The sequence below is a fragment of the Danio aesculapii genome, chromosome 17 (genome assembly GCF_903798145.1).
Source record: "Danio aesculapii chromosome 17, fDanAes4.1, whole genome shotgun sequence".
NCBI lineage: Eukaryota > Metazoa > Chordata > Actinopteri > Cypriniformes > Danionidae > Danio > Danio aesculapii.
The window spans coordinates 25,494,843-25,513,741 of NC_079451.1; the positions used below are offsets into that span (position 1 = coordinate 25,494,843).

The window sequence follows — 18,899 nt, forward strand, 5'->3', positions numbered from 1 at the left end:
AGTAAACAATTTATTTTGTGACATGATAACATACTATTTTAATATGACAAAGTATAAACTGAAACCATATACTTTTTATTTTGTACATAGGATATATGGTCATATATAGCACAGCCCTAAATTCAAACATGTTATTTTACAGTCTGAAATACTGAGCAACACTTATAAAAACACAACTGCTGTACAATTAAGCAAATGGCAGTTATGAAATTCACATGATTCAACAATATTAGCAGAGCCTGAGCAAGGAAGATATGCTCTACTGTAAAAGTGACCGACACAACAGCAGATTCAGTGAAGTCAAGCTTCACAGAAGTGCGAAGCAGAAGTTTATCAAGATAGCATGTGTTTGTAGGAAGTGATGTTATCAACTCTCATCAGAACATACTCTAATCTGTCAAGAGATCCTCTTCAGTAACAGAGAGAAGGAACGAGAAGACAGAAACAACAAAAGAGATTAAAGAGGAACAAACACCTCAATCTAACCTCAGGTTTGTAAGCAAGGTGGGATTTCTTGTCATTTGGGGGTACAAACCAAAAACAAAAAAGCCCCTCAAAAAAAAAAGAAAAAACAAAACAGGAAGTCAGTAAACCCGCAGAGTTACAGTTTACCTGTAACCTCATTTAAACTCCACACTGACATCAACTCAGATTTGAAGGAATAAGCCTAAAGATTGTGTATACTGACACTGAAACACTCACAGACTCAATGAAATTCAAGAAAACGGTCATTGGGAACAGTTAACTGGATGATTAGGCTTGATTATTGTGTTTACAGTAAAACTAGGAGTGACTCTAGTTAAGCAAAATAAACAGGGCAAGGAGAACAATGAGAAATGAAAGTATCTGTTGTTTATGTGAGCAAAGGAAACGTGTGTGGTTTGTAGTGTGTGTGTGTTTACACTGATGCTGTACCTTTGAGTGTGGCCTTCCTCAGGACCTTCATGGCGTAAAGCTGGTTATTGTCAGGAGGGGTTACCTTCCGTACCAAAAACACCTGTGGACATGGATGAAAAAAAACATGTTTTTAATCTAGAGTTTAGTCAGACTGTTGTGCTGAATGAATCTGAAAGCAACTTAGGACCAGTCCGTTGGTATATTTACTGTTTTGTTATATTATTGGTTTAAAATATGAATGACTGTAATATTTTGTTTAAACAATTAAAAGAATGTAAACTCTATTGGTTATTTTTTCCTCAATTCTGCAGTGTTGGGCAAAATAATACAATGGTTATAATTCATTCATTTTCTTTTTGACTTAGTCCCTTTATTAATCAGGGGTTCCAACACTGGGAAACACCCATATACTCTTGCATTCACACACATACACTATGGCCAATTTAGCTTATTCAATTCCCCTATACTGCATGTCTTTGGACTGTGGGGAAACCGAAGCACCTGAAGGAAACCCACGCCAACATGGGGAGAATATGCAAACTCCACACAGAAATCCCAACTGACCCAGCCGGGGTTCGAACCAGCGACCTTCTTGCTGTGAGGCCATCGTGCTATCCACTGCACCACCATGATATCATAATGGTTATAATATATTGTTTAAAGGTTTAAAAGAATGAAAAAACAATTATTTTTCCTCAATTCTGCTGTGATGGGTAAAATAATATAATGGTTATAATATATTGTTTAAAGGTTTAAAAGAATGTAAGAAACTCTGTTATTTTTCCTCAATTCTGCTGTGTTGGGTAAATAACTCTTTTTAAGTTCACAAGTTTAAAAAAAACTTCCCACAGGAAGTTGTATTTAAATTGAATGACAAAACAGAACATGACTTTAACAAAACTCTGCAAAGTCAAATGTCAATATTAACATAATCAACAAGGTAAAAAATATTTGGTTCCTAAAAACATATCTTTAAATAGCTTCAGTTGAAGAGTTACATGTCATCAAAAAAAAAACACAGATTACTGTATACCACCTTTATCAAAGTTAGATGAAATAACTATCCAACATTTAAAAGAAAGAGGTCATGTTTCTATGCATTACAATTTTACAGTCACACATAGTACTGAATCAAGATTGGATAAATCAAATGTCTGAAAAACAGATACGCAAGAATACATAGATGAAGCAGACTGGAATTAAGCTTACTTGAAAGCTCAAACACAAACAATAAATCCCAGGTTTAAATTACTTCAATGGTTAATGAGAATGTATATATGTATATAACCCCTGTTAAACTTCATCATATGTCTGCTAATATTCCAGATGTGTGCTCTAAATGTTTAGACTGCCTCTGGTAATGTCATAAAATACAAAGGTTTGGAAAGAGATAATTAAATGTATGTCAGACATGTTTAATAATATAATCCTTTAAATGCCAAGCTTTGTATTCTTGATTTGTATCTTATGGAACTGGTAAGACAAAAATTTGGGATTTTGGGTTTCGTCTAGCCAGAAGGGCTATTGCATTATACTGGAAACACATGGATACTTCATAGAATTGTGAGAAAAAGAAATATTGAACTGTATTGGACTGGAGAGACTAACTTATATTATCAAAGGCAAGCAGAAGGACTTTGACTATCTTTGGGAACCATATATAATATTTCATAATAAATCGTGTGTTTGTAAACATGTTTTTTTATTTCTTTTTATTATTATTGTATTATTGTTTTTGTTATTTTTTTATTATCTATTTTTCAACGTTTCAATTCATTTTTTAAATTTATTTATTATTATTTTATTTATTTATTTTTTGTTATGTTATTTGAATGTGTATATGTGTGTATGTATATGTGTATATACATATATAAGAAGGGTGTGGATATGTGCTGTTTTGTAGGCAGCATTGTTATTGTATGCCTAGTTGAGGGGTGGGGGGGTCCAACAAAGATATTTAGGGAAAAAACATAATCAACAATTCACTGTTAAATGTTTACTATTACGGCCCACAAATGTCCAATGCTTTCACACTAATTGTTTAATTAATCAAAGAAAGTAAAAAATATTGCATTTATTGTTTCATATACTGTAAAAATATTGTAACAATTTAAATAACCATTTTCTTTCTTAAAAAAAATAATATAACGTCATTTAGTCTTGGGATGGAAAAGCTGAATGTTGCTCCAGTCTTCAGTCTCATATTCTGTCACTCTTCATAAATAATTACGTTACAGTAATTTGGCATTTTCAATGATTTGACATTTTCAGGACTGTCAGATAAACCGAAATTCAGAAGTAAAGTGTTAAATAGCAACAATGTAGAAGGCTTAACTATCACTTTAATGTATCCTTTATTCTTTTGACGTATTCCCAAAACTTCTCAAGTCATCACTTACTCTACCTTCACTTGTCACAAACCTGTTAGAGTTTCCTTTTTCTGTTGAAAATGGATGGAAGTACTGTACTGTAAATGGCTACTACAACAGAAAGAGGAAACTCATAAAGGTTTGGAACCACTTGATGCAGAGTAAAGAGTGAGAACATTTTGTTGCGAATTGTCCCTTCAAGCAAAAATCAGCATTCGGAATAAAACTTAAATGTTTATGTTTAACAAGTTTAAAAGCTTTATGAAATGAAAATGAACTAGTGCTTGCTTTTGGAAAGAAGTCACAGTTTTTGCAGCATCTTATAGGCTAAAGACAAATCAAACTGACAAACAAGGCGTCGATGAACAAATACAAAATGTATGGTGTTCTTTTTACCTTTCCAAAGGAGCCCTGTCCAAGCACTTTGAGCAGCTCGAACTGCGATGCATCTGCTTTCTCTGATCCCTCCTTAACCACATGTGTGATGTTGATCTCCTTGATCTCCTCACCATCTTCCTACAACACAACAGACAGAAATGGATTTCAACCTCAGGAATGAGCTTAACTGTGGCCGGAATATGTCATATACTGTAGAATATAGAGCCAACTGGTCAGGAAGATGAGCTTAATTGTTAATGCTGACTTGATTCTGAACGTTTTGAGAGAGAACAATCTATTAAGGATGAATCTTTCTACACTGTAAAAAGAAATTAGTTGGCTTTACTTTAAAAACGTGACTAAACTCTTTGTTTTAAAGTGATTAGTTGACTTTAATGCTAGTAAACCTGCTGCCCTTAAACTATTAAGTAAATGAACTATGTGCATAACTATAAAAATTAAGTTAACAAAACAAAAAGTCTCACTTTTTAAATCACTACTCTGAAAAATGTGATTAGTTCATTTAATTTGTGTCAAACGTCTGAGGACATCATCAAAACGACTATAGTTTTGTAAAACTGTGCATTCACTTGTTTGTGTACATCAGTGGTTCTCAATCGCGGTACTCGGGGGCCCCCCGTCCTGCACATTTTGTATGGATCTCTTATTTGACACAAAGGGATCAATTCATGGATCTCTCTGCTAATAAGGCGATGATCTGAATCAGGTGTGTTAACTAAGGAAGACATAAGCCACGGTCACACTGCACTTTTCGCTCCATAGTCTTCCATTCATGCGCATGTGAATGCGACAGACTGGAAACGCAAGCTTGTGCGGCAGGTTTCACAGTTCGCTGCATTGCAAAGTTCAAGCTTGGTAAACTCTGACCTGCAAAATCGCATCACGTGATTACATGAGACCAGTAGAACATCAAAACATGAATTCTCTGTACAGAGATTTAAAATATGGACCAATTTTTTAAAAATGTCCAATCAACTTGTTTAATCCCAGCCTCGTACAACACAATTTCACATGCAAAATCTAAAATGGCCGCTGCAATACGAAATGTGCAGGCCGGGAGGAGAAGGGGTGGCATGAGGACTGGAATTGAGAACCACTAGTGCACCTTAATATAAACACACAAGAAAAAAAGATACTTTGGACTTTATATAGATTCTATAGATAGGACTTTAAGTCTCCCTTGCAAGAGGACACTAAATAATGTATCTATGTCACTGAACGTTTAACTTTAATTTCAAGAGTTAATCATTAGTATTGTCAGTGACTTTAACAGCATCACAACATCTGAATGAGGCTCCAGGAGGGATTCATCTTTCAATAAAGTGCCTGCTTTAGGAGATAAAATATAACCATTATATCAGAAAGTTTTCAGGGATTGTTGCTTGACCTGATTTAAACACACATTTTTTGCATTATCATGAGACTATTAACCCCTTATTGAGTGAAGAACATTGTAACTTAATTGAAATTGATTACAATATACATTTTTATACATATACAAAGTCCTAACGGATCAACTAAACCCTTGTAATAAGCCCTTGTAACACTCCAGGGTTTTTCCAATTAGGATTTGCCCTATGAAGGGTTTAAATACCACCACCTGTTACTGTGTTATTTTGTTATTTGGCAAGCTTCATCAGCAGTGGTGCAGATGAGAAGCTTATGCATTTAGATAAGATCATTAGAGTTAGTAGATGTTAGCTACTGTAATTGGATTTAGCTATTATATTAGCAATTGGCTAGTTAGAAGTTCAGACCAAAATCATGTAGTCTCTGCTGGAAATCAGGTTAGAGGAGAAGATGAGCATTCTGAGAACATGGTTTAATAAAACCACACAAACGGTAAAATGTACAACCCACAAGCTGACTAACTCACCACCAACATCATCACTCAATAGGAAGTTGGAAACATTTTAATTACATTACTAATCTACCATTTAAATGCAGAATTTTGTTTACTGCCATGTCCTTCCTTGTATGGCTTATTTTGTCTGGTGCAACACTAAATATACTTTCTGACAAATGTCTTGACGTTTTGATTTTGTGTATATGTGTGTGCCCTTATAATGGAAGTCAATGGTCAACATAACTGCTTAATGAACAACATTCTTCAAAACATCTTGTTTAAGTTTAAAATGACATGAGAATTTTCAATTTTGGGGTAAACGGTCCCTGGGACCATAAGAAAATTACCACTTACAATATGCTCACAAGACATTTTAAAATCTGGTTTACAGAACATCAGACGTGTCATTATTCGTATTAGCTTGTATCATGATACCCTTTGTGCCTGTCATCTTAAAGATTGGTTGTTTAAATATGTTTTAACTACTCTTATCTCTATTACATAATGTTGGTGTTTTAAGTTTATTTTGTTCATATACATTTTATTTATTAATATCTATTTAACTATGTCTATTCTAGTGCTTCTTAGTTATACTTGACTGATTGTATAATTTTTGTATTGTTTTTTAGGGTGACGATTTTAACATCGGTCCAGGGACAACGGACGAAAAATAGCCTTCTGGCTAATTCTGGTGCATTTGCAGCAATGCTAATTAATCTACACTGTCCCTGACAAAAAATAAAAATAAATTGAACTGTTCTTTTAAAAGTTTATTTGAATTTATTGGTTTAAGGCAGAGATGCCCAAGCTAGGGCCTGCGGGCCAAGGTTGGCCCATTGTAACCTTTGAGTTGGCCTACCATCCCATCTGAGAGGATAGTGAGAATGATGGAGACGGTTGAGGAAAATGCCTTTTGTCATGTTTAAATTGACGTAACGTTTGTTTTTTGGTTTGTTTTATTCCTGAGATACAAAAAATGCAAATGTTTCAATTAAATGTTGTAAATGAATCAGATTTTTTCAAATGTAAATACTGTCACTCGACGGATAGTGGACTATGCAGAAGACATCGGCGAGCAAATCACGGCAAAAATTAGAGTATCTCCAGGGCTGGGCTCATAAACGATATTATATCAAATTGTGATAAAATTTATGTCAATAACAATGATCAGCTCTGGACTTTTTACTCTATATTGATCTAAGAGCCAATCGTACAGCAGAAATGTGCCACAATGGGAATCTAGAAAGTGTGTTGATATTGGAGATTTTCGGCCACCGAAAAATTATCAGCTGAAAATATGGCATTTAATAGACCCTCTAATTGTTGTGGCTTCAGTCATTGTTGGGGTACTCTTTTAAATCTGGAAGCATTAAGAACTTAAAATGAAATGTATATCATTATTGTTCAATATGGAAAATAATTATCAAGATTGCATTTTTGCCATATCGCCCAGCTCTAATCTCCATTCTGTTATAACGGAGATTGTTTTTGCTTTTACTGTCATAAGTTCAATTACAAAATGTAAAATAAGCATATTAGTTAATATAAAGCAATGTTTTCTAGTTATTTTTATATATTATTAAATAAATTAGGAAATTACCCATGATGACTATATTTACCTTCAGCCCACTAGCCTCAATCAAATGTGGTTTTTGGCCCTTCATAAGAAAAAGTTTGGGCACCCCCAGTTAAAGTGATATTTAAAGGGAAAGTTCATCCAAAAATTAACTCATCCTTTACTTTTCTCAAACCTGTTTGAGTTTCTTTCTTCTGCTAAACACATACACACAAAAGCAATCATGGTCTTCCGTGGTATTTTGTTCCTACTATGGATGCCATTAGCTCATTGTTCAAACATTCTTCAGTTTATCCACTTTGGTTTTAACAGAAGAAAGAAATTCATAAAAGTTTAAAACAACTTTATATCCATTTTTGGGTGAACTGCTGCCTTCAACTAATTACACTCAAGCATGTGTGGTCATGTAAATATTAAACCATCTTCCTTTATCAACAAGACATAAACTGATCCATTTTCAAGATTTTTGCCTGTTGCCCCATTTCACACATGTAAATACCTTACACTGAATGTCTAAATTGATGCATGGATGCTCATGTTTTGATATCACCACCAGAATATAACCAGATTTTTAAGTGAAGTCTAGTAAACACTGTGTCGTTTGTATGTAAATATAAGCATGACCATTAAGAGTTTATTTGATTCATCAATTAATTTAACCAATAAGACACATTACTGCTTTTCTAAATACTTTGACTGAACAGCATTTACTGTTCATTTCCGTGCTAACACTTGTAGGACCAAAAAAAAACATGAGCATGATCACAGAGGAACACTGCACGAAAGATCAATGTCTTTAAAAGGAAGGCAAAATTTAAGCTATTAAAACGAATGAATCTGAATGTTATTACCTGCACTTATTCACATTAGTGTGACCCAATTCAACAAACCAAATGAAACATTTCCTCTCCACATACACACTTCATAACAACAAAAGCCAACACCACAGCTATGCATATATATTTTGTGCTAGAGTCTGCCTTTACTGACCGTCCACGTTGTAAGTTCAGTTAAAGTTGCACTAGATGAAGTGCAGTTTGTGGTGCTGTTCGTGTCCTCTCTGGACTGAGTGCCATTGGCTAAAGTCTTACTGTGCTGACGCCTGAACAGGTAAAGAGTCAACAACTGACTGACTTTACTGAACTTCCTTTTCTCCTTCTCCATCTCTTCATCTCTCCTCTAGCCAGGGCATTTCACTGTTACCCCCATCCGCCTGCAGTTGGGGTCGCGACAACAACACTCATCCCAGATAGAGAGCGAAATGTGTGTGTTTGTGTGAGTGAGATGGTACTGGTGTTTGCTCTGCCCTATTCGACAGCTAAAGTGAAGACAGGAAGAGGAAGGAAGAGACTGAGACCTGAAAACAGAACTGGTAAGAGAAAAAAATAAACAGAGAGAGAGAGAGAGAGAGAGAGGGAGAGGGCGGATGTGTGAAAGTAATGTGTGACAGAATAATCACACGCTAATGTAAATATAGCTCAAAGAAAACATATTTTTTCAGTTTTATTCAATTGTTTTTATATATCTGAAGTATTTTTTATATTTATGTGTACTTGATGAATATTTTATAATCATGTACTAAATAGGGATGCATGATATATCGGAGACCATATCAATATCGGCAGATAAATGCTATTTTTAATGTTATCGCTATTGGTCCGATATCAAAATTAGGCCGATATCTTTAAGCCAATAGATTATGTAACTGTACAGAACTGCCTGCCTTGCACAAGCAGGGGTCGAACTTGTTCAGACTTATCCAGTGCACTACAACGGAGCTTTCCTCACATTGCTTATTTCTTCAAAGTTCGTCCTTTCTTTGTGTGGTATTGCTGTGCGTTAATAACTCAGTAAGTACCCATGTTCCTTATCAATGTAGATATGTTTGATGGGGTGTCATTGTGTATTTTGGTTTAAATCACTTCAGGAAAAATATTACATGAGTAAACATATAGCAGCGATGCACATGTGCTAAACAACTTGGGTTAATTGTAATCTAATATGATTATTTGTTCTTATCAATGCGTTGCTTGCTTTGTGTTGTTGATGTAAGATTGTACTCATTTTGATCAGCATATTTATAATGATTATAACGAGCACACGTGATGGCTATCACCGCACACACACATAGTGATCTAACAAAGCCTTCACAGCAGTAGGGGAGATGTGTGCCTGTCACTAAATCCAGCATAAGTGTTCTTAACTGTCCGCCACATTCTGTCTTTATATTATGTACACAGTTTTTCAAAGTCATCTGTGCTCAATGTTCTGGTGTTTCCGCATCACACAGCACCTGCAGCTAAACGAATTTATGCTGCATTTTCTAAAGTAATACTATCTGCATTTAGCTTTTCACTCATGCGGTGGCTCTGAACTGTCAAAACACTCCTCAAAATGCTTTTTTGGACATTACATATTTGTACGTATGTACATTACTGTAACATGTTTTATTCAAGAACATTTGAGCTGGTTTCAGTTCTTAGTTCTTTCATTTTCATTTAATTTCATTTAATTGTTTGTTAAATAAATCCTGTTTTGTTATTTAACCTACTGTTTTTATGCAACAGTCAAGATGCATGTTAATTTGCTATGTGAAGAAAAAGGAAATAATTTATTCTTGGCATGCTGATTTTTTATTCATTAATCATGAATATAGGTCTATATAATCATCTTACGATTTTTAAATTATTGCTTTTTTGCTTTGACTAGACTATTCTAGGATCAGTTCAAACTTGTATGAAGTTTTAAAAATAAAATCAGCTGTTCACTGTATAAAAATATAACATTTTGAAATATTTATATTTATCTGCTTATATTGGTTATCGGCGTCCAAATCTTAAATAGTAATCAGCTATTGATATCGGCCAAAAAATCTATATCGGTCATCCCTAGTCCTAAATGACTAATAAACTCTTTTTGTGTTTTGTTTATTTCTTCAAAATAAAAAGTGTAAGAAAAAGAAATAAAAAAGGACAAAAAGAAAAGATTAAAAAAAACAAGTGAAAAGAAAAGAATAAACAAAAGTAAAAGCAAACAAACAACTACAAGTGAACAAAGATAATGAAAAGAATAAATAAAAAGAAATGACAAAATAAATGAATTAAAAGAACAAACCAATGAATAAAAAAACTACTTAAAGAAAAGTATAAACAAAGGGGAAAGAAAAAAGAAAGAACAAATAAAGCAGCAATCAAAATAACAAATAAAAGTCTAAAAATTCAAAGATGCAGAAATAGTGATAAAGGGACTAAGCCGAAAAGAAATGAATGAATGAAATAGTGGTTGGAAATTGTATATGACATTTATGTTATGGAAGAAAATGCTTTCAAATGAATGTATTCAGAAATATCTGGACTAAATGGACTGAATATGTAAGGTTATTCTAACCAGATTTTGTAGAAGCATAAAATATTAGATTTTGGATTTTTAATCTGCAAGGTACGTACGCATTTCCTAATTTAATAACCAGTAAGCTTTTTCTCAAAGTCTCCTCTTCAGACTAAGAACAAAGATTAAATATTATTTAATACAGAGTTTGACTAATAGGTGTATATGGAGTTAATAATATGGCAAAACAATCTGAATTTATATTGTGTTAATTTGAATTATTGACAATTGTAATTTATTAAATAAAATTTTTTATATGCCATTAAAATTTTTGAATTTAAATTTCTCAATTTGAATTTGAATTTCATAACTTGAATATTGAATATCTGAAATTTAAGACAACTGAATTTTTCAAGGCTGAATTTTTTATAGACCTATTTTCAAACTTCAGAATTTTTGTGTTCATAGACTGCAGATATCCAGTTTGTAAAAATAGTTTCAAGTTTTCAAGATGAAGAAATTTAGAACATCCAATTCAAAATCCTACAATTCAAAACCAGAAATTCAGATTCGGCAAAAAGTAGGTCAGGGGTGATCAACAGGGAAGAGTAGACGATCACCGAAAAGTCAAAAAGAAAAATTCAGTTGTCTTAAATTTCAGACGTTCAATATTCAAGTTATGAAATTCAAATTTAAATCATTTTTTAATGGCATATAGAAATTCAGATTACATTACAATTGTCAATAATTCAAATTAACACAATTCAAATTCAGATTGTTATGCCATATTATTAGCTCCATAGTAGTATATTTGATCCTCATTGAATTGTGTAAATTTTGTTATTAATATTCTTTACATTAATATTTTATCATTATTATTATTTACTTTATTTAATTATTACATTGAGTTTTGTAACTTTCTATATTTGTATAAAAAGTGAAATGATGGCAGTAAAAATTGTATCCCTTTTTAAGCTGAAATATTGTATCGGTTATGCTGCTACATGAAATAAACAAAAATAAAATGAAAAACAAATGAAACAAACAACGAAAAGAAACGAGAATGAACAACCAAACAAATGAAAGAACAAACAAAAGAAAGAATGAATTAGATGATTGTAATATCAACATAACCACAAACAGAAGTGGACCACGAGAAAAGTCCCTGTCTGAGCTTTATCTGAATGTCTGTTTCCGTCAGCTGAACACACAAGGGCTCGTCCTGTCCCATAATGCATTGCTGATTTCCCCGGTCTGTGTTCTCATCCGCCATCAACAGCGCTAAAAATACGGTGCTTCTTTAAAGCACACAGGTTCTTCCTCTGACCCCGAGCACTCCAGCCTGATACTAGCAGAGGAAGTCATAATAATCAAAGAAACAACAAACACCCAAGACAGCCATGAAAGTTTCAGCACTCCTCTTCCTTTATCCTGAATCCCACAAAAAACCCAAGCACACAGATTGCAGGATGAAGCTCAGAAAGGAAAGCAGGCGGCAGCAGAAAACCCCAGATATCTTACCTTCACACTGACAGCGGCAATCTCTTTCTCTAGACTGTAGAAGAGCTGTGCCTTGTACTGCTCATGTAGGGTTGAGGAAAAAGTTAACAAAAAAACAGTCAAACTTTGTACAAAATATCTCTTGTATGTCCTGATGTGCCAAGAACTCCAAAATTTCTCAACCAAAGTTTTGATTTTAGTTCACCCAAACACCAAAAACAGACATTGCTGTTCCAGGTTTGCATCAATCTTGAGAGAGCAAAATTTGTTCTGAAACCAAATTGTTTAAAATAACAAAAGAAAACATAATATTTTAGATTAAAGTCAATTCTGCCGTAGTATGTGTCATTTAAAGCCTACACTGTCAGAAAAAAGGTACAGTCGGGGTCCATTTGTGAACACTTGGGGTACAAATGGTGAAATTGTACCCTCAATGGTTCATAGTCGCACCTTATGGTACTCATATGTACAGAAATATAATAGAAAAGTAGGAATGTAACAGAATGACATACAAACTATGTATTAACTATGGAAGGCTAACAGTGTCATAAACATGTAGATAAAATATTTGTTAAAAAAAGCATACAAAAACCGGATAACAAAATATAAATAAACCACTATGAAACAAAAAAGCTATAACAAGTTATAAGTGTCATATATATATACTACTAATAAAGTGCAGTATTAGCCATTTTTAATTTTCTTTTTACAATGGATCTGAAAAGATTTTAGTTATTATAAAAAAACTAAACAATAAACAACAGGAGTTTTGAAATATTATGTAAACTATTTGGGTAATATTATGATTTAAGTGCACTATGATAAGAGCGAATTACATGCAAGCGAGATGACTTTAATGCTTTAACTTTTTAAAATAATTCCAAGTTTAAATGTTGGAACACTCGAAAGGGTATAGGGGGATAACTGGGAATAGAACACAACCAGGAACTATGCAACTTTAGCTCTAGAGAAATAGCTGCAAATGTAAAAGTTTGCGACGCAGTTTGCGAATGTTTGTTGGAACAATGAATTTGGGAAATACCTAATCAACAAACTATGTCTATAATGATAGAACTTGCGACCTTAGTTGGCTAAGAATGGTTTTCGGAAACGCGAACCTGGATGGATTGTTTGATTTGGGGGGTGTTTGCTTGGAGTGGCCCGACAATGGAAAAGTGGTTGTTCCTTGCGCCACCTGTTGGAGCGCAAAAGTGTTTTTCTTTTAAAATGAAAAGGCAGCCTTTACTGCTGCATCACAGTGCATGACTGTGTGTGACAAATTGGGGGATGACGAGTGAATAACGCATAATGGCCACATCTGCACCACTTAAGGGTAAAAGGATGCAAATATGTTTCCAACTGTCAAAGGGTCAACCATTTAAGGCAAAAACAAAGATACAATCACTTGCGTAAACAAAGGAGCAAGTCATTGTCATTAAGGAGCACAATAATTATCATGAGTTGTTGGTTATTTGGAAGAAATAACCAACATATATAAGCACCCACCGTTTTTTACTGACAACTACTGAGCAGTAAGTACGACATTTTATTGATTAGTAGGCTATATGCCTTGATTTTTAATTATTTAATTAGGATAGTAAGGTCTGACTTCGCTAAGACAAAAAATCTTGTCACTTAACAGAAAAAATGTACAGTGTAGAATATAAAGTCATGGTGCAGTGGAGAAAGACTTAATAACTCCCATGAGCTTGGAGGACTGCATCCATACATCTCTGCTATGACGCAAATAACTTATTCATAAAGTCATCTGGAATGGCAAAGAAAACGTTATATATATATCAGCACAGTTGTCAGAGAAAACTGGCAACTGGGTCTGCACCAAACAGCAATGTTTGGATCTTTGCATTTACTTTGATGCATGCGTTTTGAGTATCAGTATTTTTGCTACTAGCTATAGACATTTCATTAATATTGCCAAAATCAACTGAGAAAAACAGGATGAAACAATGTTAAGAATTTTCCCTGCCCAACACCCTTGATGAGATTGACACGGTAGTAGGTACAAGCACAGAGAAACTTGTCATTGCTGTTATTACATCTACAGAACATTTTTACAAATTCACGTGGAATGAATGTTGAAATGTTTATACGCGTTTCAAATGAGACTGTTGTGCATAGGTGACTGCTAATGTAGACGAAATTACTCTTTCCTAAATACATTTTAAATGTCAATACTGCACTGGTTTCTGTGCGGCAAGTTTTTAATACTGGTGTTGTATGATTCATATTTCCTTGCGCATACAGTAAGAGTTGACTTTGAATGGGGTGTTATAAACCAAGGCAGACGGCCCTTCAGGCCCTTGAAACGTACTAATATAATAGTTTTGAATATTTAATAAATATTAAAGGTATCAGGTTACAATTATTGTGTGCTCATAAAAAAAAATTTAATTGTGTATTGTATCCTGTTATGACATTGTGGCAGAGCTTAAACATTCATCCTGTGGGTATTTTATATATTTAAATGCTTAATAAATGTGATAAATCAGCACAAATCAGTACAAAACTGAAATCAAAGGGTGCTAACTTTGTCACTGTGGAAGACTGTGTGTGAACTTTATTTACCACAGCATAAGGTACAATTATTCAGCAGAGGTACAAATTTGATCTTTGAAGGCATGTACTGCTAGGGTATAAATACATATTCATGTAAATGAGTACAACAGGTGTACCCTTAAAGATTCGGCCCCAGTAACAAGCCATTGTACCCCTTAAGGTACAAATTTTGCACATTTTTTCTGACAGTGTGTGAGAAATTGCTACAGTACTGACCTTTTAAAGTGCAGTCACTTTTTCGATTGTTTTAGAACTTCATTCTCCTTGAGGGAAAAATCACTAGAAATAATAAACCGCAGAAAGCGGTCAAACTACTTGCTCCACAAAAAAGTGTTTGCATGATTATACAGACAAAGCAGAATCATATAATAAGACTGAGACCAGAAGTCTCAAGCCAAAAAGATTCAAATGGCTGTGCCCGCGAAGAATAAGAATAAATACCTGTAGAATAAGGTGAATGGAGATTTCTTTCAGCAGATTGTCAATGACGCTTCAACAGGTAATGTTTACATTTGTTATCTAGGGTAGCATCTTTTGTTAAGCTAGCAGCTTTCAACACTTTCTAAACAGCTTTGCCATATAATAACCTTTATATAACCAGGTAAGTCAATTGAGAACCAGTTCTCATTTACAATGACGACCTGACCAAGAGGCAACATAAAAAGCAGAAACAACGCACCAGGGACACAATACAATAACAATTTCACAGATACAGATAATAACATGAAAACCAAAAACAAGCACAGTGAGCTTGTACTATTAACTGGGCTGAAAGCGGTCTTAATCATCACTTCAAACTAGTGTAATTGTTACAAGATAACAAGTTTATCAGAGAAAGAAGTTCACATGATCTGATGAAGCAGGTCTTTGGTAATGTTTACATTTGCAAGCTAGTATGCTAACAGTTTTCTATAGTAAAGAAATACATTAAAAACAGATGATTTCTCTCAGAGCTTCTATTTTATATACTCGAGTCTCTTAAAGTAAAGAATTGCAGATTAAACATCCATAGAGGCCTGTTTTCACACAAAAATATGGTATGACTTCAGAAAACTGGATAAAACGAACGACTCATTTAGACCTATTTGAAGCCTACCAACTTTAAACCTGTTCACAATTAAACAGTGCCCGACAAATTTTTTGATTTGTTTTTTTGTATTCTAGCCAGTCCAAACTAACTCGGAACAATTCACGATTAATCAAATGACAGAATCCATTCAGTCAACTAGTCCCTTCGTTTTGTGTAGGAAGGACACTAATATGGTCTTTCAGTGTTGAAATTCTGTTGAAATTGTATGGAGCTGACATCACAAAATGAACACAATCCTGTTAACAAAGCCATATGACAGCAGGAACAAGTCGAAACTTCCTGTTTCAGCTAAGGTTGACAGAACGAGAAAGAAACTTCTCTACTATTCTCTCTTGCAATCAACAGCGACCTTTAGCATGTTAAACACCGTGTAACAGTTATGGATTCTATTTTAACCCTCCATATTTATAAGCATCTACATCTATATCGGCTTCTGCTAGGCTTCACAAATCATCAATATCACAAATATCATTTTTATCATGATAAAAAAACAGCAACAGAGAAAACAAAATGCACTTTTGCTACCAATATTTTGCAATAGCAGTGTGCACGTCCATCTCCATATGCTCATCAATTAGGTGCAACTAAACTAGAAATAAAAATATAGCATCCGGCAATACGAAAAATTAATATTAAAGTGGAACCACACAGGATTTAACACCTAATATACTATTTGCAAGCCTGAGCAAACCACACAGCTACAGGCTGCAGCTTTCTGCATCCTAAACCAGATGTTTCCGGTTTCAGAAATGTTCAAACCAGCATTCAGTCACACACAAATACACACACACACACACACACTAGAATCAAACTGAAACAGCTTGCACATCTAGGGACATGCCCACTGAAAAAACCCGCACAATTTTAGACCAGCACATATGAAGTATATACAAGCATAATAATGCGATGTCTGGACTTTCTTTAATTCTCTCCCACATCAGAAAAAAAAATGGCAACATGCAAGATGATGCGTTTCCTGTCCCTCTCATCTCTCATCCTAAAACAAACCCCTCAGGTAAATGTCAAGTACACTTGCCTGTTGCGTGCGTAGCTTGGTACGAAAGATATGCCTCCACATCTCCACGTCCAAGTCATTGAGGACGGAGGCTTGAGTGAGGTTATCCGTCACGGTCTCTCTCTCACACACCAACCTCTTGAGTCATCAGAAATGGGGAAATGCAGAAAGGGGCTCTTGTCTATTTAGATGAGGACACGGAGTAGGAAATGTTGAAACTTTAGACCAGAACCAAATTTCAACCCAAGTCACTGGGTTTCTGCTTTTGCATTCAGTCAGGTGTATTTCCACAGGCCCAATGGCTTTAGGGGTTGTGTCATTTAATGTGGCCACCAATTTTTGCCATGACTAATTTCATCCCCACCACTTACGCATCTACAAGCATCTCCAATTCCAGTGTTTTAAAAGGTATTTAATGGTACTGATGTCAATGTTGAAAGCAAAAACGAAAGCAATTACTTCATCCTAAAGCAGAAATGTTACAGCTGGACCAGCTAGTTATATTTAACTGATCTATGCAAAGAGTTTGTTAGCGTTTAAGAGTTTAACTGGTAAAGCAGCATGGAATTAGAAACTCTAGTAGAGGTGTAGAGTAAAGAGGAGCCCAAATTTTTCTTATGAAAGGCCAAACTTAATTAAGGATAGTGGACCGAAGGTAATAGCTGTCATGGGTAATTTCTAATTTATTTTATAATAATTAAAAATAGGGGGCTGCACGGTGGCAAGAAGCAAGAAGGTCGTTGGTTCGAGCCTCGGTTGGGTCAGTTGGTGTTTCTGTGTGGAGTTTGCGTGTTCTCCCCGTGTTGGTTTCCTCTGGGTGCTCCAGTTTCTCCCACAGTTCAAAGACATGTCCTCTAGGTGAGTTGAATAAGCTAAATTGTCCGTAGTGAACTAGTGTATGGGTGTTTCCCAATACTGGGTTACAGCTGGAAGGGCATCCGCTGCGTAAAACATATGCTGGAATAGTTGGTGATTCATTCCGCTGTGGCGACCTCTGAAATAGAGACTAAGCTGAAAGAAAATGAATGACTAGAAAAGTTAATTTGACTCAATTAAAAAAGGCAGCAAGATTTGTTTTACCATGTATAGTGTACAGTAGATTCTACTATGGTCTATTACACTCCAAAAAATATGCTTGCTGTTTGTTCAAACTACTTACTACTACTTTAAAATGAGCTGAAAAAGCAATTCTTTGGTTTTTTGTGGGGACAGCTTAATTGCCTCATGTTTAACCCACTAGAATTTGTAAAAAAAAGTTCTTACGTTAACTTAATGCCATCATGTTATCCCAACACAAATCTGGTTAGTTTTAGTCAAAGCATCCTAATTAATATTCATGAGCCTTTACCAGAACACAGCACTTGACAAGTTCCGTGACTTCCCAACCATCACGCCAACACCTTCCCTATTTTACCACCAGTTTTAAAACCCAAAACACACCCTTCAGACTCCCTTCAGTTTCAAAACCATCTGAAAGCAACATTTACAGCTCTACACGCTTTTCAGAATCTCCTCATTGGGCCACATGCGATGTGTGTGTCTCTTTGTGTGGCCACCTGTTGCACTGGATTTGCAGAACTGCTCGTTCTGTGCAGCTGGTGTGTGAGAGGATGCCATCTACACTGGTCATGCCAATCAGCTGGCCAAAGGCTGGAAGAGGCTTAATAATTAATTGGCAGACATGAACAGTTTGAGCCTCTTTGATCAGTGGAAGGTGTGTATGAATATGTATGGCCTCCTCATTAACTGAGCGAATAAACATGAGATTGTAATGAGCTGAGAACAGTGTGGTCAGGCTGGTGGTATACAAGTGGCTGAACACTTCATAGTTAGAGAGTCGCTAAGAAGCAGGCATTGTTCTCATGTGGGTTATTTTGGAACGAGCGAACGGGTGTAGATGCAGTGCTACAACGGGACACTAGAGGGTAGCACAGGCATGGGTCATTTAAATGTTAACGGGTGTGCAAGTGAAACATGATACACATGTAGTTTAAAAAGATTTGTACTTAAAAACTCTGCTAAAACTACTTGTACGGAAAGTATTGCATAAGCTGCAACTCAATCTGATCGCACAAACACAAATGTTGGGTTTTTATGTTTTATGGGGACTTGCTTTGGATGTAATCCTTATTTTATATGGTAAAATTACCCTATTACTCTAACTCTAAGAGAAAACTTGCAAGTTTACATTTTCAAAACACTTTATTCTGTATGATTTTGGAGACATTTCTTTCATGGAGGCCAACAAATGTCCCCACATTGTCAAAAATGACTGGTTTTAATAAATGATTGATGATTGGTAT

General features: G+C 34.9%; 1 protein-coding gene across 4 annotated transcripts in view; it reads right to left on the bottom strand.

The window, feature by feature from the left end:
• Positions 1 to 18,899, bottom strand: part of rps6ka1 (ribosomal protein S6 kinase a, polypeptide 1) — a 119,416-nt gene that overhangs the window by 24,187 nt on the left and 76,330 nt on the right. For 2 of the 4 annotated variants that reach the window (XM_056476547.1, XM_056476546.1), the window contains exons 1-3: positions 8,078 to 8,397; positions 3,663 to 3,782; positions 916 to 997 (exon numbers count right to left, since the gene is read on the bottom strand). In XM_056476547.1, the coding sequence (XP_056332522.1) occupies positions 916 to 997; positions 3,663 to 3,782; positions 8,078 to 8,251 (376 nt within the window). In that variant the 5' untranslated portion in view covers positions 8,252 to 8,397. Of the gene's footprint in view, positions 1 to 915; positions 998 to 3,662; positions 3,783 to 8,077; positions 8,398 to 11,935; positions 11,993 to 18,899 lie in introns of those variants that run through there. The other 2 variants (XM_056476548.1, XM_056476550.1) reach the window with 2 other exon arrangements.